Source organism: Dasypus novemcinctus, chromosome 3 (assembly GCF_030445035.2).
Source record: "Dasypus novemcinctus isolate mDasNov1 chromosome 3, mDasNov1.1.hap2, whole genome shotgun sequence".
Taxonomy (NCBI): domain Eukaryota; kingdom Metazoa; phylum Chordata; class Mammalia; order Cingulata; family Dasypodidae; genus Dasypus; species Dasypus novemcinctus.
This window is the reverse complement of record NC_080675.1, coordinates 85,408,971-85,431,104: the sequence shown is the minus strand read 5'-3', so window position 1 is coordinate 85,431,104 and position 22,134 is coordinate 85,408,971. Positions and strand designations below refer to the sequence as shown.

At 38.6% G+C, this 22,134-nt stretch overlaps 1 protein-coding gene across 2 annotated transcripts in view; it reads right to left on the bottom strand.

Moving 5' to 3' along the window:
* Positions 1-15,781, bottom strand: part of PRKD1 (protein kinase D1) — a 338,427-nt gene extending 322,646 nt beyond the window's left edge. The window contains exon 1 of one of the 2 annotated variants that reach the window (XM_058293627.2): positions 15,236-15,781. In XM_058293627.2, the coding sequence (XP_058149610.1) occupies positions 15,236-15,499 (264 nt within the window). In that variant the 5' untranslated portion in view covers positions 15,500-15,781. The remainder of the gene's footprint in view (positions 1-15,235) is intronic. The other variant, XM_058293628.2, reaches the window with a different exon arrangement.
* Positions 15,782-22,134: the final 6,353 nt, after the last annotated feature.

Genomic DNA, 22,134 nt, shown 5'->3' with positions numbered 1-22,134 from the left:
GGATGTATGATTACTTCCTTGCTTGAAGTGATGGAATCACTTGAAGTGATGGAATGACAGCAAGAGGATTCTGTGGATCTGATCTACAGTACTGACAAGATATACCTTTTTGTCCCAGCGAAAAGCAGAAAAGACCATTGCAAAATTTACATGAGAAGGGAACTCTACAAACACTGTAGGATCACATAATTGTTTCATGGGTGAATAAAGTACCTTTCAAACATGGGGATATTTGAATTAAAGTGTAAGATAATCAAAGCCATAACATTAATATTTTATGCATATTATGTACATATAATTAAGTAGTTGATATTGGCTTTTATGTAGGGTTTTTGAAAATTTAGGAAATTTAACTTTCCCTATTTATAAGTTTAATTTATTAATGTATAAACATTACTTAAGAAATGTTAAGCTTTATCAAGCAGATGACTGCAACACTTAAAGGAAATCAAATATATTAAATTTAGAAATGCAATTTAAAATACTTGAAGGCATCTAAATAATTAGGTAAGTAAAGGGCACCAATATTTCAATTCTTCAAAGGCTCTTAAATACGACAGTTAAAATCTGCAAACTTATTACTATATATAGACATATATTTGTAACTTGTACCAGAAAAATTAAGAACACTCAAACCTATAAGTTTAATAACGTGAATATTAAACTAAAACTAAAGTAAATATATGAAGTCTTTTCTTCACACAAAAATCACCTTATGTTCTATGAAAATTTTATATTTAAACTTTGACATATAGTACCAAATAAAAAGAGCAAATAAAACCATATCCAAGGTAGGTGTGACGAATATATTTACTTACAGAAAAAAAAAATCTGAGAAGATTTTCAACAAAATCTTAACGGTAGCATCTGAGTAGCATGTTTACTTTTGGGGCTTATCTGTATTTCTCACCTTTTCTGCAGTGTATGTGGCATATTAGTTTCTCATTGCTGCTGTAACAAATTATCACAAATTTTAGTGGCTTAAAACAGTGTAAAATTATTCTCTCACTGTTTTGGGAATCAGAAGACCAAAATCAATTTCACCAGACTAAAGTATGGGCAGAGCTACCTCCTTCTCGAGACTGTGAGGGCAGAATCCATTTCCTTGACTAACTCAGCTTCTAGGGATTGTCTGTCTTCCTTAGTTTTTTACTCCTCTGTAGCCTCGTGAAAAACACCTTGCATCTGTCTTCATACAATCCTACTACTCTGACTTTTGCCCCTCAGGTTCCTAGGCTCACGACCTACTTCTACCATCTTCAAAGTCAGCAACAGCAGATCTGAGTCCCTCTCATGTTCACATGAACGTGCCTCTCATGCCTCTTTCCAGTCTCATCTCTCTGATTTAGGAGGGAAGATTCTTGGTTTTAAAGACCTCAAGTGATTGGATCAAGTCCACCCAGAACAATCTCTTCATCTTAAAATCCTTAATTTAACCACAGCTGCAAAATCCCCTTTGCCATCTAAAGTAACATTCCCAGGTTCCAGGGATTAGAAACTGGAAGCTTTGAAGGTCATTATTCAGCCTACGACATCATTAACTTTGTAACTTTCAAAAGAAAAGAAAATGATATATTTACTTGAATTACAGAAATCATAATTTTCCATGTGGGGAAAATTCTAAACAGAAATAATTATATAGAAGGAAGTTCCTGGGAGCAGATATGGCTCAAATGGTTGAACGCCTGCTTGCCACATAAGAGGCACCAGGTTTGGTTCCTGGTGCCTCCTAAAAACAAAAACAAACAAGCAAACAAATGAAAAAACCAACTTAGTGGAGCCAATGTGGCTCAGTGGTTGGGCACCAGCTTCCCACTTATGAGGTCCAGGGTTCAATCCCCAGCCTGGTACCTCAAGAAAAAAAATAATAAAGTTTCATTTTAAGTGGCTTTAGACCCATTGACTTGTATTACTTTTCAGTAGCCAAAACAATTAAGGGTGTGCTTTCTGAACCTGAAATTCTTAATATTACATCAATGGTATATTCATCAACAGAAACCGAGTAAAGAGTAATAGGTGTAACAGATATTTGCTTCAACCAGACTATGCATTTGAACATCTTATGAAACTATGAGCCACAGCCTACACATTGTTATTTTGGTAAAACACAATTTCCAAAATTGTATCTCTTTTACTTGCCTACGTTTAAAAAGAAAAAAAAACACGCTTTCTAAATCAACAAGGGCATTTGTGTGCAGCTTGTTTTCTCCCCTTTTTATTTGCTAACCATGTTATTATTTATTACAGGCTCATGTTATATTTTCTCCAGGGAGAGAATACAATAAAGTGTAACTTGAAACTATGATAAATAACATTAGTTCTCTGCATCTAAGTGAGTGTGTTTTACTTCTGTGATGGTTGCCAAGTGCTGAAGCTTCAAGACAGGCCTTTCTGTACACTTATTTGGATTAATAAAAGCAGGATGAACATGAATATTCAGAGCAGAGACTCTGGAGTCAGGCTAGTTAAATTTGAATCCCAGCTCTGTCACTTATCATCTATGTGACTTTGGGCAAGTTATTAAACTTTTGTGCCTGTTTCCTCAATCTTTAAAATGAATATAAAGTTATACCTACCTCATAGAATTATTGTGAGAAATAAATGAAACCATTCATGCAAAATGCTTAGTTATATTCCCCCCAAGTTATTACATGATTTCATTTGTCATGTCTTATACTAATTAATTGGCAAAATGTTAACGAGATCAACATTAACATCTCATTAACATTCTGAGATGTTAGATGATCTTTCTTAAAGAAATGGTGAGTTTCTGTGATTCCCATAGAATAAAGAATAAAGTGGTCAAGAGCCACACCATGAAATTAGTGAGGTATGTTTAATCAATATCTACCCTGGAATGATGGCAGAATAAGTAAAGTTTTGTTGTCTGACACAAACATTTTTATATCTATTATATTAGATCAATTTATATTGGTTGGTTGGAAAAGAAAGTGAAAATTTCTCTAGAAACTTCCATGTTCAATGGAACATCCAATAAATTTGTTTATGAAATCAATTCCAAATGTTGGTTGGTTGTCTTTTCATCTTTAAATTATACAGAAGCTTTGCTATTTCTGTTTTTAGCTTAAGATTTCATTTAGAGAAGCTACTCAAAATGGCATGGTTACCACATATAATCTAATTACTCTTTTGATGAAATAAATTCTAAGTTTTTCTGTGAGCTATAAATCTTACAAAGATTGTTGGCCAAAAGGTAATTAAAAAGTCTAGCCTAAGAAAGGTTTTTCTTATTGTTTATGTTTAACCTAAAACTCCATCCATTTTATTTACAGAGAGCATTTATTTTTAAATAAAGCCTGGACAACAGGCATAAACTGGGACTATCCTAGACAATTTCAACATATGATCACCCTAAGAACATATGATCACCCTAAAACATCTTAACTCCTCTCTCTTATTCCATCTTCACTATATGTTTGCCTTTGATCGCTATTATCTTCAAAGAATTAAATAAAACAAAGATCATGAAAACTAATATATTTATTTAAATACTGTAAAGGTCTTTCTCCCAGGTGACAACAGCTCATTCTATATTAGTAGATGAAGTTATCATCTGTCACAGAGAAGTACATCACGTCATCCTGTCCAGGGACTACTTGGAAACTAATCAATTATTTCTAAGCATCGCCATATGGGTAAAGTAGAGTTAACCATTAGTCATCCACATTACTACTCCTGGAGCAAAATTTCCTGCCTACCGAATGTCCTACTAGTTCTACATGGGTTATCTCAAGATAAGACTTGTAAGGTACCATCTAGAAAGTACCATCTAGAAGTAGACATCCAGAAAACTCTAGTACAGCTAGACCGGTCCACTGTCTTTTTCTAGCCAAGAGACCACCAGTTAGTCAAGTCAAAAGAGATTTCCTTCATCATCTCATCCACTGTAATAAAGCTACAAAAGATCTAAATATTTTATCAAAGATATACAATGTTTCAGACACCTTTTCTAGTACATTAGGAATTAAAAACTTATTTACTATATACTCTCTAGTAGTCCTTCAGGGTAGGGACCCTGCCACCTAACATGGAGGCTAGAAATAAAAATAAGGAAATAAAGTCTGCGTTAATTAATAATTTCTAGAATCAAATTGGGCTGTAGATATACTTTTGGTCAAAAAATGTGGTCATACACATTCTTCTAAAGCAAGAGCAAAATTAGCCTACAGGGCAATTACTGACTGCCCTGCACACAAGCAACGCAGGGGAATGCAAAGCAATTCACAGTTTGGATTGGCTATTGCTACTATGATTGACCATCTGCAATGAATGGGAGGAAATTTGCCTTAGGGTGAGTTTGCTCATAATTTAGCACAGAGAAATAAACAAATAAACATTTTAAAAAGAGAAACCAATATTTGCAAAGTAAGAAACTTAGCAAACAGTCCATCCAAATGCAACCTCTTCTCAAATGAAAGCAACCACTGAAAGGCACCTTTCTCAAGGACCATTAGTGATTTATTTTCTCCAAATCTGTTCAGAATCAGCTTAATATTCAAGAAGAAATGATTAATTTATATATACTGGTCACTAAGATTCCTTTCACCCACAGTCTTATCACTTCTTCCAAAATACTTCTGTGCCTACATCTCACTGGGAGGAAATGTTGTGAACCAACCTAGGAAAATCTAATCACATACAGTAATTAAGCTCTTTGGACAAATAATTTAAAGGTGGGTAATGACAGCCTACCCCACAAACCTTGTTACCAGGGTATAATGAAAGCAAATAGCAAGCCAAATTCTGCTACACAGGTATTTATAACACAAACATATCTTAACAATTAGGCACACTACAGTTCATATGACAAATCCACATGGTCCACATGATACAATCCTGACAAAATTTCTAAGGGGGGATTCTGTTCCTCATGGAGATGACAACAGCAATTAGAAATCTTTCCAAGCACCACCTTCATACACATACAAGCTTCTTATTCACGGAAGGGAGGGGAGGGTCTCTATAGATAGATGATCTCTTTTAGCAATCACATAACTTTAACATCACTATTTCCCCCAAAGAAAGTCCATTTCTTATATTCATCATGTTATGTTAATTATCAATGCCTGGAGGATGATCTAGCCACCAATAAAAGCTGGGAGATGGGCTAGTGTTGAATAAGGGAAGCCTTGTAGCATTAGCCTTAGTTGCCACAGGGCTACTGATGCAAAGTACCAAAAATGGGTTGGCTTTCATAACAGGGATTTTATTTAGGGTAAGAGTTTAACAGTACCAAGTCTGTGAAATGTCCAATCAAAGCACAATTAGAAACGCTATCTCACCAAAGTCAACTACTGGTGATGTTGGTGTCCTGCCACATGGCAAAGATGGAGCGGCCTCTCTGTCCAGCTGCTCCACTTTCTATCCAAGTTCAGCTGTGGGCTATCAGGCATATAATTCATCTCTTCAGCCTTGAACTGCTCTGAGGGCCCAGCCTCTTGGGCTTCATGCTTAAGATTGGCTGCTAGTGATCCTCAAGTCTTCTGTCACATGGCAGGGTCAAAAATGGCAGCTTCCGTTTTCTATGTCTCTCTGTGTCTCCCTTTATATAAAGCTCCAGAAAGAGGGGAGAGACCCAACCTGTGTCATGCATCACTGATGTAGTCCAATCAAAAGGACCCCAAAACCACAGGAATGGATTAGTTCTAGAACATAATCTGGAAGCAGATGTGATTCAGGCAGTTGGGTGCCTGCCTCCCACACGGGAGGTCCCGGGTTTGATTCCCGGTGCCTCCTAAAGAAGAAAATCAGATGAGCAGACATCAAGCAAAAACAACAAGCAGACAAAGAGTAAAAAACAAACAAGCAAGCAGACAACAAGGAAAAAATAAGAACATAATCTTTTTGGTATTCATAAAAATCTTCAAACTGTCACAGACTACAAAGTAACTAAAATTCTAGCTGACCATTACTGGGATGTGAATTCCAGATAAGGGAAACTTTCCAAAGCAAAGAATAATTTAAGCTAACCCATGCATAATATCACATTAAACTTAAGTATTTTTAAGTAAATTTCAGCCAGGGTAATAGGAAGTTTCACATATCTCCCACAAATTGATAATCCCAAACACTCTGTTAGAAACGTGGCCATCACAGCCCTCCCTGTACTTAGATTGTCCATAATGAAGTGAATAAAATATTGGTGGCCCTGCTGCTAACTTAAGAGCTATGTGATTTGGAGTAAATGATTTAACCTCTCTGACCCTTCATTTCATCATTCTTAAAATGGAGATCAGATTACTAATGCAAAGGGCTGCTGTGAGAACCAGGGATGACAAATGAGAAGAAACCAAGATAATGACTTCCATTTCCAGAGAAGACCCTGGAACCTTGTCAACCTTATATCATGCTAGAAAAGGTTTCAATTTTTTGGTATATCCAACATTGACAGTTTAAAAATATCAATTAGCACTTTAACCTAATAGACTAATCTTTATTAATGATTAATGGAAAATATTTCCTTTTTAAGAAAATTTGATATTTATATCAACATAAATTTGACTGAATAAATTTTGAGCAAAAAAAATTCTTACTTAAGTATCAACTTAATTTACAAAAAAAATACAAAAAGCAAGCTCGTTTAATGATATGTACATTTCATATTTGAACAACTTACCATTTATTTGCTGTGCAAATTTATTTGTCTGTGGCATATCTTTCCATATCAGACCTGCATTATATTCAGATTCGTTTTATTCTATCTATTATTTCTGAGGTAAACTTTGTATACCAAAGTAAGCTTCAACGGTCGCAATGCATAACATTTCACACATATGCCTCAGTCCCTCCAACAACTGATTCCAAATAAATAATAAAACAAAATAAAACAAAACACGGCAGGAACCTTATGTGGGCAGATGAGAAAAAGTGTGTGTTAACTGAAGAGTATTATTAAAGCAAATCTACCCACCCATAGTTATTTTTAAAAGACAGAATCAACAGATTTTTTTAAGGGAAGAAATAACATATTGCCTGACACATACTGAACTCTCAATAATTTTAAGTGGTTTGTATACCTGTCTTATTTCTTCTTTTGTGAATTATTTACTAGTACCCTTTTGAAACATTCTATCCCCATTTTACGGAAGGAGAACTGGAGACCTGGATAGAAGGTTAAGTAATGACGAGAAAGAAGCAAAGCCAAGGATGAAGGCCAGGGAGGCCTCCTGCCAGAAGCCCACGCTCTTGAGGCTTTTACACGGACTGGCCCTGCTGGTGGACCATGAGGACAGCAATTTAAGTGATAATTCTTTGCTATATTTTTTAAAGAGTGACACAGAAAAATTAAGCAAGAGGATGATTGAAGTTACTGAAAGCGAGATCACAAGGCTGAAAAAATTACTGTCAAATAACTAGATGGGTTAGAATCTTGGAGGATCTCCTCATGACTGTGAAGTCAAAAGGGGAACTCAATGTGAAAAAGGTATTTCCAACAATCTAAGCTAAAAGAAGAACTTACAACAGTACACAAAACCACTTACTTAGATCCCAGTGAAGCCAAAAGCATATACCATATGGGCAGTTTGACTAAGAAGCTCCTAAATGTCTTTTCTGTTGGTGGTAACCATTAAGACAGAATGCTCAGTCTCACAGGGACTGCCACACTTGCTGGAAATGAGATGCAGTAACCTCCTAATCTAAGGTTCTATTTTTGTGGACATTTCAATTTACTATTATTGTGTTCTTTACTTCTATTTTTGAACTGGCCCTCCAGTCCTATCCCTCCTGATCTCCCTGACTCCATAGACATCATGCAAAATAATGACAATATTTGCTCAAAAACATATATATGTAGCATTCCTAAGCAGAATAATATAGTAACAAACAAAAATAAAAAGGTCCACAATGATGGTTATATTTACATCACTGCAAATAAACAATCTCTTCACCCTCTTCACATAAATTGAGTAATTCCTCAAGCTGAGAAACTCAGCTAATTGTACAAACAATGGATTAGGGGAAAAAATCAAATTAAACCTTCAGATAAGTTTGTATACTGAGGCAAGCTTCACATCTCAGGGTATAGCACTTCACACGTATGACACAGTATCTCCAATGATCTGAACCAAGGAAGGGTACATATAAGCTTTTTTCCTCTTTATCAAAAAAAGTTGGACAAAATTGTTTCCTCTGTTAACAAGACAGTATACTAGTCTACAGAGTTTAGATTATCAACAATACCATTTATTATGCATTTTCATACTTTTAACCCATAGCTTCATTTTCACAGTCACATTTTCTTTCATATTTTTATGATATATAGGTGGAAATTGCTGACAAGTAAGGAGAGAAGCATTCAGAAATTCTTAAAATTGTTCCTAAATACAAGCAATAAATTCAACAAATTCCTCATCAATTAGTGGCTAAGTCTTTTCAGACGCTAAAGAACCCATGAAGGGTACATAAAGTTTTTCTTTTACATCATAATAAGCTAGACAAAAGTCCTGCATGCCTGCATATTTAAAAATCTAATTTTTGTATTTGCCAAAATTGCTTAACTCCTGTATCAGGTGTCCAGCTTTAGCCACATAAAATCATTTTGTAACTTTGGAAGAGACTTCTATACAGGAAACTAAATTTGGACAGGCATACTTGTGTCTCAATATGTGGTGTTTTTATACCAATTCCAACCTTTATAACTATGTAAATTATTAAATTATATGATATTCCATAATAGCCAGGGTGGCCATATAAGTAAAGGCACTGTATATTTAATTATCTGTTTTCTGTCTGAGACCAGAAAGACAGAATAAGAAACAGCATAATGTGGGTTTCTCTGCTGCCAAGTGATTTCAAGTGGTGCTGTCATTATTGGTTTTTAGTGGTACAAATACATTTGATTGACAGTAACAGAGAAATTCTTGGGGAAATTTTCACATATTCTTGTAGATGAGAAAGAATTCTATATATACGTGAGCAAAATAGTCATTTTCTCTATATTTAAATTCTATCAATATAAAGAGACTATTTTAGTTTTTTTTCTCATTGTTTTCTTTGTGTTCAAACATATGCCAAGATTAGGAAAGATTTAAGAAAATGAAACCTCATTTTCAAAACCTCTCTAGAACAATAATGGAGAAATTAACAGGGGAGCACTATCTTTAAAAATATCACCAATTTTTACCTCTAATTTCACATTTGGGTGAAGAGGTCAGAAGTCAGATTAGTTATTCCAACACATACAAACAAGCAAACAAATATAAAAACAAAACAAAGCAAAAACAAAATATGCTCATGATATTAACAACTCCTATGGGATGGAATTTTACCCAATTCTAATTCAGTCTGTTTCTAGCCCTGCCATCTTGTCAACAAATCCTGGTTCCTTGGTAAATCTTGTGAGCTAGTGAATGGTTTATGCAGATTCTAGGCTAATTTAATACACACATCCATACACACACACACGCACACAGGTTTCATACAATTACATTATTATCCATTATACTATTTCTCTTTAAAAGACAGATGAATAATTACTGACTGTAGTTGTCTCATGGAGTCCCATGAGAGGTAAGTGGTAGTTAGTGAAAAAGACTGAAAAAGTCTTGTTATTGGCTTACAAACTGCTAAGGCAACTATTTCCCAGTAAATTAGCCTTCTCCTCCCAATTTAACCCTTCAGTATGTGCACGACCATGTTATATTAGCTATTCATCAGACAAAACAATTGAGTAATTATTCTCTATAAACTCCATGACAGCAAACTATGATGCACATAAGTCATTTCAAGTGCCTTTCTCCTCGTAACAAAGGCTGATTTGCCAAGGAACTTTTGATGTCAAAGTCTTGAGGACTAAAGTTGAGAATAATTATGTTGCCAAATGTACATTATCCATATGATTTTTATTTTTTATCAAATTAATATCATTTGAACTACACTTGCTACTTGCAAATGAAAAGGAATTAAATCAACTTTCTGTCAAAAATAATAAAATGCAATGGCAATATAATTAGTAAGTGTGCTTTTCATTCCATTGGAATCAACTTAGTTCTTAAGGAACTAAGAAAGGTTGAGATTTATGAGGCTGTTTCAAAACATAACTATTTCTAAGATTTGCCCTGTTTTAGAAGGCAGAGAAAAATAACGTTGCCTATGTTTGACAAGGCATGTTGTTTTTTAATAATACATTGTAATTATATACTGAAATAAGAATAATGAAGTACATATTTCTTTTGTTAACAATACAGTATGTTAGTCTACACAGCCTTAGAGATTATAAATAATACCATTTACTATTCATGTATTTACCAGGCAGTATGCTCAATCATTTATGATATAATCATGTATCTTAAATCCTCAAAGTAATCTTAGGTAAGTCACAGTCATAGACTTTACAAAATTTTTTGTACTGTCTAGTGAGGTCATTATCAGTCATTCATGCTTATATTGGTGAAGACTTCATACTATCACCTCACCAAAAGAAAAAATGTGTAATAATAATAGCTGTATCTAATTATTAGATATGAGTCTGATGGTACCAAGCAACAGAATCATAAAACATGGTTTTATGGAGTGAGTTTTTGAATTTTGTTAATAATTTTCAAGTCCCCCCATACACATGCTATAGTTTTCTCAGAAAATTCTTTCAAATTTATTTCAATCCTAAATCTAAAGGCCCAAAGCAAAGTCATATATTTGTCAAAATAGTCATCCACGTCTTCCCAGCCCGAAGACTAAGATATAATGCCTTAAACTCATAGGCTCCAATGATATTTTCCTTGTGAAGAGTATTAAATGGTATACACCTATGAATTTGTACAGTTCTGTGTATTAATATAAAGATATAACACTAAGTTTCTCTTTTGGATTGTGAGATACATTTTTAGTCTATAGTACAGAATATAAAACAAGGAGATACACAGACAAATAATAAGACTTTTAAAGCTTCATTTCAAAAACTACATTGACACTTAGATAGCACAGGTCATCTATATGTTTATATCACATATATTACATATACATATATATTATATAACTCAAATATAATCTTTTATATGATTAAACTTAGATAATTAAATTTTAAATTATGCAGTATTAAAATTACATTACTTAAGAATAACTTAATGGAATGATTAATTCTATACTTCATCATTAAATCAGAAATCAGGAGGCAGACAATATGGCCAAATATAAAATTACAATAAAAAATATACATCAAAAACCAAAAGGCCATCATTAGCTGAAAAGGATTTTATTGTCCCACATGCATTGGGCTGGTGAAACAACAAACTACTTCTAGCTTTCTCAATCTGCGTAGAAGTAGCTAAAATTAACAATAAAGGGAAAAATAGCACCACAAAGGCTAAGAAAACAATGCACAATTAAGAAAATGAAAGAATTACAAGCCAAACAATGCAGTTCTTAAACCAACTTTTGTTACTCCTTTATTAAGCTATCTTCTGCTTAAAACCTCACTAGATTTTTTTGGCCAGAAAATAATAGTACTAAGTCATTTAGTGGGAAACTATATGCATTATAAATGATATTAATCAATTTAAGTAAACTCCAGAAAAAAAGTTGCCACTCTAATAAAATAGCCCAAATGAATAGATCCAAATGAATAGATAATCTTATTAACTACATCACACATCCCTAAATACTACTTGAGGGGGGAAAAAAAGGGTGAGTGTGTAGATGATATACTACGAAACCAAATTAATTCTTCCTTTGGAATGTGGTTCTTTGCTTCAAAACAATTCCTTTTCAGTCTATATATTCAAGGTTCCTTTGATAATAAAAAGTAACATTGTTCCAAAGTGAAGTCAAGTACTGCCATTATTGCTTTGTACCCTCCTGTACACTAACTGAATATGTGTCTTTATATAAACTGGCCTTCAAGGTTACATGCTTGCAAAATAAAGATATGAGCAAAATAAAACCTCCAGTCAATATATACAAAAAAAAGGAATTAATAACACTTTATATAGTTATACGTTGTTATAGACATAAAAAGCAAGCCTAGATTTTTCACCTAAACTAAAAGATGAAAAAAGTAACTCCATAGTTATATAATTCAGTACATATTTATCTTAAAATAAGAGTATTTGCTGAAATGTCATCAAAATTTTTCCAGTACAATCATGTGTGCCACTTTTCAAACCTACATAGTTAAAGAAAAACTACACCCTAAATTCTAAATAATAGTAATAATAATTTTAAGATGAGCCACTCAGGGTCAGGATCTCTTGTTCAGCCTGTACACCTCAGGTGCTTGTCCCGCAACAAATGTCCCTTGGATGTTGCTGAAATAAACTGAATTGTCAGCTAACACTTAGGGAGATTCAAGCCAGTGTAATCTATGTTCGTATTTAGGGAACTCTTAAATAAATGGGATGTGAAACCTCTTTGCACAATTTAAAACAATGAATGTGGAGGGTTCAAGAAAATCAGGAGAACCTTCCCTTATAAGTTCAAGATGCCTCCAGCCCAAAGAGTAAAGTGTAAATGATTTCAAACTCTCAGCTCCCTCCTGAAACAATCCCTCCCTCCATCATTCTCTCCTCTCCTCCCTCTCTTCATCAGGCTCTCCCTCTGTTTCTCTTTCTTGCTCCTGTCATCCTTCCTCATAGTTGAGTCTTCAGAAGGTATTTCAAGAGAACCAGAAATAAAGGACAAGAAGCTCCTGCTTCCTTAACTCTACACTGGCCCTCTTTTGCCATTTCCACTGCAGCAAAGCAAAGAGAGTCCTATCACCCTTTGATGGATGATTAGCCTTCTTAATCTTGTTTCTGCCTGCGTAATAATGTCTCCAGAGATAGATCACTGGTTGATATGGATGGATGGATGGATGGATGGATGGATGGATGGATGGATGGATGGATAAAATGAAAACTTTCTCTGTCTAGACCCACATTATATTTATCCATGTGTAAAGTAAGTCCTCATTACTTTACCACAAATGTTATTTTTTTAAAAAAGTCAAAGTGAGGTCTTTACCTTGGCTATCTGTAACAGTCAAGGCTGTTCTAACTTTTTTTAGATGCAGAAGAAACTACTAGAATAAATGCAAAGGGAGGAGGTTCCCCTTACAAAGCAGTTGCCAGGACTGATGATTTTTCCTTTTCCCTTATTTCTCCAGGTCTGTTCCCCAGACCCTTGCCTCAGGTCTACACTAGCTTAGGACTGAACTCAGTTTTCTTTCTGTCTTAAGACTTTCGACATTTTAAAACACCCTCCACATAGCACCATCTTTCAGAGGTCTGTGGTATAGTAGCTCTACATAGAAGATTACTGAGGCCCCTAGTAATTTGAATCCCTTTTAATTTCAAAGCCTTTTCATAACTTTACCTGCCCTAAATAACCTAGACACTTCCCTCAGACCTCTGCCCTCCACAGGCGCTTGTTGCCCCTCTCCCTCTGCACTCACGCCATCTCCTCCATGTAACTTCCTCCTGGTGTGGCTACTAAAACAAGTGGAATCCATGTCCATTCAAAATCCTAATCCCAAACCTCTTGGATCATAAATTTTTCTCCCATCCTCAACTTCACCAAGATGTGTGTGTTGCGTATATTTTAATGCTAGCCGAAAACAAAATCTGTCTGTATTAACTCCACCCAGCTCAAGAGTCCCTGCCTCACTTGCTTTAGAATTTAGGCAAGTAAAGTTCTACCCAATTGCAATAGTTTTGTGAGAAATTTTCTTAGGCATTATTTATATGCTTGTCCAGTAATGTTCTTTAATTAATGCTCTGCATCCTAATGGAGACTGCAATCTCCATTAAGGTAAAGCTGTCAGCACCCACCCAGGAAGGTGCTCCTACTCACCCCCAAAAGGTATTCCACAATATTAATGAGGAGGATGAGCATATGACTTGTACCAACATTTAACAAAATTTCCATTTTCGTGGAAGTTGCAAACAATGGAGAGTTACCTGTAATATAAAACATCACTGCTTTCAATGAATAAAAATTTCTGGCACTCCGTGTTACCTTAGTCCGCCCTCCAGAACTTTCACAACTTCCTAGATTAATGATTTTTCCCTGGGGCTCTTTCCTAATATCCGGGTGCTCAGTACAATTCACAACCCCCAAGGTGTAGCAAACTTTGTCCCAAAGTTTGTTTGTTTGTTCCAAAATAGTTTAAAGAAAGCAATTCGTGATTATTAAAGTGACCATGATAAGCCCAGTACTAGCCAGTCGGCCAGGGCTGAAATTCAGCACCTTCAGAGACCTCTGTCCCCGCCCCAAATCCTGGCTGTTTATACAGAGAAGGCTGGCGCCTTGGCCCCCTCGCCCTTACACTCTTTTCTCCCCCTCCCATGCAACATCCCTCTAATCTAGATGGCTACTGAGACCATCTGGGATTCAGAATTGCGCCGTAAACACTTGGTGCGTGGACTGGGTCTCTTGCTGAGGGGCCCTGGCCCAGGATAATGGCCCTTTTACCCACCTGCCTTTGGTGGCCGCTGTCCAAAATCCACAGCCTCAAACTTCAAGAGCACAGCCAGCCTCGGGGTACTCTTAGGCTTCACCCCCACCACTTTAAGTGCCTGCGCTCCCACTAGTGTTCCGCTAATCGGTGGCCCCCGGGGTTCAAAAGCAGGAAGGCTGCAACTTTCAGGTTTTACCGAGGGAGAATCTGTTCACATCAAGATGGGATTAGAAAACCACAAGGAGGAGGTATTTGTGGACTAGTCCGTTGTTTTCACAGCTGGGCCAGTCAATCACTCTTTCTTAAAAGCTTATCTGAGAAGTGAGAAATTTCTCATCTCCAGATCCTTCCAGGAACTCCTCAGCATCAGTCGGAGCGGGGAGAGGGGGCTGAAGGGAAAGAGAGTAGTGCTGAAACGGTCCTGAGCGAGTCCCGGGGGAGAGTGGTGCAGGATGGAGGATTCCGGGGCCAGGAATGCACTCGCTAGTCCAGGGTTCAGAGGGACAAAAAAAGAAAGAATGAAAGAAAGAAAGAGCCAGGAAGTCTAACGGGTAGGGAGGGAGGAGCGCGAGGAGAAAGGGCAAGATACCTGGAAATGTCAGGAGAGGGATGGAAATGGGTGAGGAGGACGCAGACTGAAGGGAAATCCGGAAATATAAGAGGGGGCGAGAGGAGAGCTGGGCGGCAGGGACGGCAGTGCGCGAGTCCAGCCCCGGCCGGTGCCAGACCCCTTCAGAGCGCCGGCGAGGCTGGCTCGCGGCCGAGCCCCCGGCCCCGGAGAGCTGGCGCAGCGCCCCCTGCGCGGCGGGGAGGCGCCGGGCTCCGAGACGCGCGGCGCCTTACCTTCTGGTCGACGATGGAGCAAGCCATCTCGCGGACTTGCGCCAGGCTGTACTCCCCGGACGAGTCCTGCAGCAGCAGCACCGGCTCGCGGCTCAGGCCGATCTGCAGATGAAACGAGATGCCCCCGGCCGGGGCCGCAGCGGGAGCCAGGAACGGCGCGGGCCCCGGCCCGGACCCCGGGACCAGCGCGGCGGCGGCCGCCACCGCCGCCGCCGCCGCGGGCAGCAGCGGGCTGGGCGGCCGCAAGCCCGGAGGGGCGCTCATGGCTCGGCCCGGGCGCGCCGCGAGCCGCGGCAGCCGAGGGCGGCGGGCGGCGCGGCGGCGAAAAGTTTTTGCCGCGGACGAGCCCGGAGCTCCTCTCTCCCAGCGCCGAGGCGGAAAATAAAAACTTTCCGGAAAAGTCCCCGCGCGGGGGGAGGGCGAGGGGTCGAGGATCGGGGAGGGGTGAGGGAGGAGGGGAAATGGCCGAGGCGGGAGGATCCCGTCGACGCGGGAAGTGCCGCCGCCGCCGCGCGCTCGGAGCGACCCGGCGGCGAGTCCGCGCGCCAGGACACCGGGGGCCGGGCGCCCAGCGCCGGGCGGGGCGGGGAAGGGGGCGCGAGGGGCGGGGAAGGGGAGCCCGGGGGCGGGCACTGTGGAGCCACCACCCGGCGGTCGCCGGAGCCGCAGGAGCCTTGACCGTGCGGCCGCCAGTGGCCGCAGGGTTCCCGGTCACCGCCCCCTCCGCTCGCGCTTCCCGGGGCCTGCGCCTACCCGAGCCGGGACCGGACGGAGCGGCAGGGCTCGGGCTGTCTCTGTGGGCGCCGATCGTCAGTTCCAACCCGGACTCCAGTCTGCGCGGGTCTGGCTTGGCTGCCCCGACTGCGAGATTGGCACGGGGGGCGCAAGTCTTCCCACCAGCTTCACGGAGCTGCGAACTTTCCTGTCCCCAAGGTCCCCTTGCCCGGTTCCAAATGCCCCGGACTACACGCTTCTTCAAGTAAGGTGGCCTTTGATGGGCCTCAAATCCTGAGGTTCCCCGTGGGTCTTACCTTCGGAGCGTACAGGGAACATGGAATTAGCGGGTCATCGCAAACCCATTCGCTGTGTCCCCACTCCCGCTAGAAGCCCTCGAGTTTGTTGTCAAAGAGATTAGGAAGGCAATCCACGAAAAGGTCGTTAAGCCTGCTTCTGCCTCTTTTCTCTCTCTGACACACTTTTATACCCGGCCTCACCCACTCCACCCCAGCTTCCAAGACACCAGACATACACAAGAAGCTAATTCAGGAGACAGTCTCATTGGAAAGAAAAGGTATTGTCTGCCGAAAGGCAAGAGAAGGATCTGATGCGGCCTCTCTTTTTTACCTTATGCTCTGTGCCTGGCGCTTCTAGTTCTGGAGCTTCACAGACTGCTTTCTTTCCTCCTTTATCACTCTAAAGCCTGCTTTGGGAGTTATTCTCCCCCCAGCACCACCATCACTAGTACCACCGCCAAGGTTGGGCACCGTCTAAGCTTCAGTTACTCTCTCTTGACTGTTTTTTAATTTTTTGTTGTTGCTATTTTGGCGGGGATTGTGAGAGGAGTGCCCTGGAGGTTGCATCCCAGTCCTTGAAAAAGAGTTCTAATCCTCTGTCTCCCCTCATGGCAGGCTTCACAGTGTGCAGTGTTCAACTTCACAGGGACCCAGCCTTAAAAGGGCCCTGCCTGGTTCAGTGCTCTGTGGCAATACTCTGCTGCCATTATCTTGGAATTCTTAATTTTTGAACAATAGGCCCTGCATTTTCATTTTGCACTGGGCAGGGCAAATTTTGTAGCCAGTCCTGCCTCCCTCTGCTTCCCTAGCCCTTGCCCTTTCCCTTCAGTGGCACAAATCCTCCCCACCCCTCAGGCAAAGCATTATGTATTCTTTTGTAGTGAGTATATTTTACTTCATTTTGTTCTATTTTATTTTTTGCTTGACTTCTGGTTCTGGCCCAGGACATTGCAAGGTAGTTTCCTTCTCATGTTTTGTAGATACCATACTATATATAATGAGAAATTCTCTGTGCTAGTCACTGTACTGGCACCAAGTGTGCAGCTGTGTATGTGACATAAAGTATCCCTGCCCTAACAGAATGCATGGGAAAGAATGAGTAAAATAACAAGATTATCTCTGGTAGTCGTAATCGCAGTGAATAAAATAGCAGTGGCAAAAAGTGACCAGGGTGGGGCACTCCTTTGGACTGGGGGATGAGAAAATGTTTCACTGAGGAGTTTATATTTGAACTGTATTGGAAAACTTTAAATCAGGGAGTGATAGGATTCAATTAGCATTGTTTTTAAAAGCTGATTTTCTGGCAGCCGTGTAGAGAACAGATAAGAAAAGGTGAAAGCAGAGACACCAGTAGACTCTTACTTCTTTCCAAGCTAGAGATGTTTGTGGCTTGGACTAATCGGTCGTGGTGGAGATGCTGAGAAACAGAAAGACACAGGCTCTGTTTGAAGGCAGCACTTAAGCTCTTGCTTATGAATCAGAGGTTTGCAGGGGATGAGAGAACAGAGGTATCATGAAAGGCTCCTTGAGTTCCAAACCAATTGACCTAATGGTGCTAATAACCGAAAAAGAGAAGGCAGGGAGGGAGAAGGTCTGGGGAGAAGTATAATTTCTACTTTGGCCATGTGGCATTTGAGATGCCACTAGACATTCAAGTAGAAATAACCACTACAAAACTGGATATATGTGTCCAGAGTCCAGGAAAGAGAGAAGGCCAAAAATATACTCCAACAGCGTGGAGAAGACATTTCAAAGTGAGATTGGCTGAGCTCACCTGAGGAAGAGGGACTAAGGCATTCATGGCTCTGAGACTTACTGGAACTAGATTTCCTATTCAAGAAGAAAATAAAAGGGTGTGGGTAATGCCTCTTTATACTCTGATTTACTCAACAGTATGAATGATATTCCAGTAGGGTGTTGGAAATGAGAGGAAGCAGGGAAAGGGCAGGAAATTCTAAAGAAGTTCTAAGAATCAAAATTTACTATTAAGAAGCTGACAAGTTACTTAATGCAAAATAGTGAATGAAGAGAAACATGAAGGAAAATAAAAACCCTTAAAACTATTCAAGTACCCAGTTACAAGCAGAAAATCCCAACAGTCTTGTAATTTCTGAGATCTGACAACTTGCCAACTGCTATCCACAACTGCTGAATGACAAGGGAATGAACAATGGATAGCACCAGAAAGAAACCTCATGTATGTCGCTGGTGACTTTGAAATTCACATGAAAGATTTGGGAGAATATCAATGGTTTTAGTCTCCCCGGGAAGTTTTAACTTTGGAAAAGACAAAGTGATTTAGAATACCAATAGCTGCTTATATAGGTAACATTTATGAAGTGGCATTTCATTTCCTGAAACATTGCTAACAGTACTAGAACAGGGTTCTAGCAATAGCTGGAAAGACCAACTTTGGCAGAAGTTTCAATGCCTTAATCAAGACTCCATGTAAAACTGATTTGGGTATGCAAAGACATGCAAGATACTTTGATTTCCAAATACGGAGGCCAGTGCTATGAGATGTTCTTCAAAATAATTTTGGGAGTCACTGCTTAAGCTTTACTTTTCTTGTATAGCTTATAAATTAAATTAGCATTAAATTCTCAGTATAAATTAGCATTAAAAGGCACTAAAAAGCCTGGTGAATAAAGTTTTATTTCAATTAACCCACTAATTTATAACTATTTTTTACCTCAGATCACTGCTCCTTTTTTGCATATATGATGTATTTTTATAAATTGCATTGCTAATGTTCCACAGAACACACTTTGGGAAATAGATTGCTATCCAACAAATGTAAAACAATTTAGATTAAACATTGAACATAAAGAAAATTTCCCATATAATTAACAGTAGGGAGTAGATGTGGTTCAAGCAATTCAGCACCTGCTTCCCACATAGGAGGTCCCTGATTTGGTTCCTGGTGCCTCCTAAAAAAAAACTAAAAAACAAGCAACAATAACAAAGAAACACATGCACTTCTATTACCGATAGGACTGTTATCCCCTAATCCAACTTTTTTATAGTTTAAGAAACTGAGGATCAGAGAAATTATACATGAATATGGAAATAAGAAATCAGAAGAAAGTAGATGTTTGTACTATTAAGGACTGGAAGTTGTAAACACTAGGGAAAATATCCTATGTTTAGACAAATAGATGATAGGTAGATAGATGTTAAATATGTATAAGAAGTATTTTTATTGTTGTTTATTTGTTTAAAACTGTTTATATATGATAGTCTGTCAGATCAGGTTAATAACCATACAGTAATGTCCCCTCTACCCCCTCCAAAAAAAAAAAAACTGGCACAAAAGATCTAATGGAGATATCAATCATAAGTCATATGCCAAAAATCTTCTGAAACTTGAACATGTGATAAATTCTTACCTTATTTTGCTGATAATTTCATGAGATATAAAAGGTAAAAAGTGAACTTGTGATTTAATTTTCACCAAGGAGGAAACATAATTTGTTCTTTAAGGAAGCCAATTTCAAAAATTCAAAGAAAAGACAGGTTTGATCCCTAGAGTCAAAGACCCCAAAAAGGGACAGGAGGCCCTCAAAGGCAAGCTTTCAGCTATAAAATCACAAATGATCCAGATGAGGAATAAACTCAAAAAAACAGAAAAGAAAAAACAGTGTGACCATGCTTGAACTTCTAGATGAGTACAGATGTGAGGGGGGAAAAAAGGACAGAAATAGGCATCAAGTATATGAGCAAGAGTAAATAAAAACAAAGGTTATTTTAAGCAGAAAAAAATCAATTGGCTTTTATAGGTCTTTTATGTATATAAACAGTGCTCTTGAGACAGGACATGTTACAGAACAGGTTTTATAAACTGCTTTCAGTAAAGGACTCAGGGTTCTCTCTAGGTCCTAATGGGTAAGGCTCCAGACACCCTGCCTCACCTTCAACCAAGCAGCTTTACTTCCATCTGATGACATATTGGGGTCCCATTAATTTGTTTCAAAATAAAAGTTCTTATTGCTAACAAGAAATCTAAAAACTTCTGGTGTAGTGGGATGAGGATAAACTTTGGAAAAAGGCTGATCAAAGTTTGATGCTGCAACTGCCACTTTTAGTGTTGTGGTTAAGAGTCAAGGCTCTGAAGACAGGTTGTCTGGATTCACACACTGAAACTTCCACTAATTGTGTACTGGGGCCTCGGTCACCCCGTTTGTAAAATGGAAAATTGCATACATGCATATAAAAGCACATAACAGCACCAACCACACATTAAGCACCCCCAAAATAATAGCTATAATAAATCATGTTAGTCTAAACATCATTTCTGCCAGCCACCCCTTACTGTAATGTTAAGAACAACAGAGAAATCAAGCCTAACCCCAGATTTGCTGGTTTCTCTTGCAAAGGAAAAAGATGCCAGAAGATGGTTTAACAGGAAATCAAAGATCAAAATAGGTAAGAAGATGAACAGAAACTACCCAAATACATGATGTGTATCCAATAATTCTTTCCCAAAAGATTGTACTGATAGATGTATTTCCATTATCTTTAAGTGTTCTTGGAAAACAACAAAGATTCTAGACAACTGGAGAGAAACATATGTCCCAGTTTTCAAAAATATTCCAAAAATTACACACAAGTGAATTTAACATGAGTAATCCATAAAACTCTAGAACAATTAGTAAACACATGGTTTGTGAAGAATTGTGTATTAAATGGTAGTCCCTAAAAGCAAGTATGTATTGACCAGAAAAAAATATTGTTACATGTCTTTCTTTTCTAACTTCATATTAGAGAGAACATTATAGACATTTGGTTTGTCTGAATTTCAACCAAGACTGAACTCTTCTTTTGATATCCTGAGGGCCAGGCTAAAAAGATATCTACTGGATAAGAGTAAATTATGGAAAGTTGCAACAGCTTTTATGCAAAGCGTTATGACTCCTGAAGTCCTACCTAGAACAAAACAAGGATGAACTTAAACATGTAAATAACTATCTAGAAACTAAACATGTAAATAACTATCTATTAATGGGCTGAAGTCAACCAGGAAGAAAAGCTGTGATGTTTGCCCCTGTTGCTTCTCTATTCCAACATTGCAATCACAGTTTTAGATTTGGAGCATAGAAGGCAGATGTAACTATCAATGAATGTCCCAGATGGGAGAGGAATTACTGGGAAATTTTCTTAAAATCAATTTCAAAAGATCTTAAAATGAAAAAAACAATTAGGAATAAGATAGATGTGAAACAGTACTAAATTCAATATTCTGATATTTGATCGCTTAGTATATACTAAGAGAAACTTTCAAACCATACTTGTAGAGAATATCCTTATACCCATGACTTAAGTACAGATCTGATTATTCCTTAAGGTAAATTCCCAAAGCTGAAACTTCCAGGACAAAGGATACGTATATTTTTCAGCATTTTGACAAATTGGTCGCTAAAAAATATATTCTACCTTTTTGTACGAATGCTAATTTTCAAAGTTTCCCCACCAAAATTAATTTATTAATAGGCAACACCTGGATTATTTATTCTAATTTCTATTTATGTGATTACTTTTATGTGCTTATTGATCACTTGCCTATCTTCTTTTTTGAATAGTGTTAAGTCATTGTGCCTTTTTCCTTCTTTTTTTTTCCAAATTCTACTCAATTTATTCATTTTTTAAAAAATATTACATTCAAAAAATATGAGGTCCCCATTCACCCCCACCGCCCCCACCCCACCACTCCCCCACCCCACCACTCCCCCCACAGTAACACTCTCCCCCATCATCATGACACATCTATTGCATCTGGTGAGTACATCTCTGGGCATCGCTGCACCCCTGGCCTGTGGTCCACACCATAACCCACACTCTCCCACGTTCCATCCAGTGGGCCATGGGAGGACATACAATGTCCAGCAA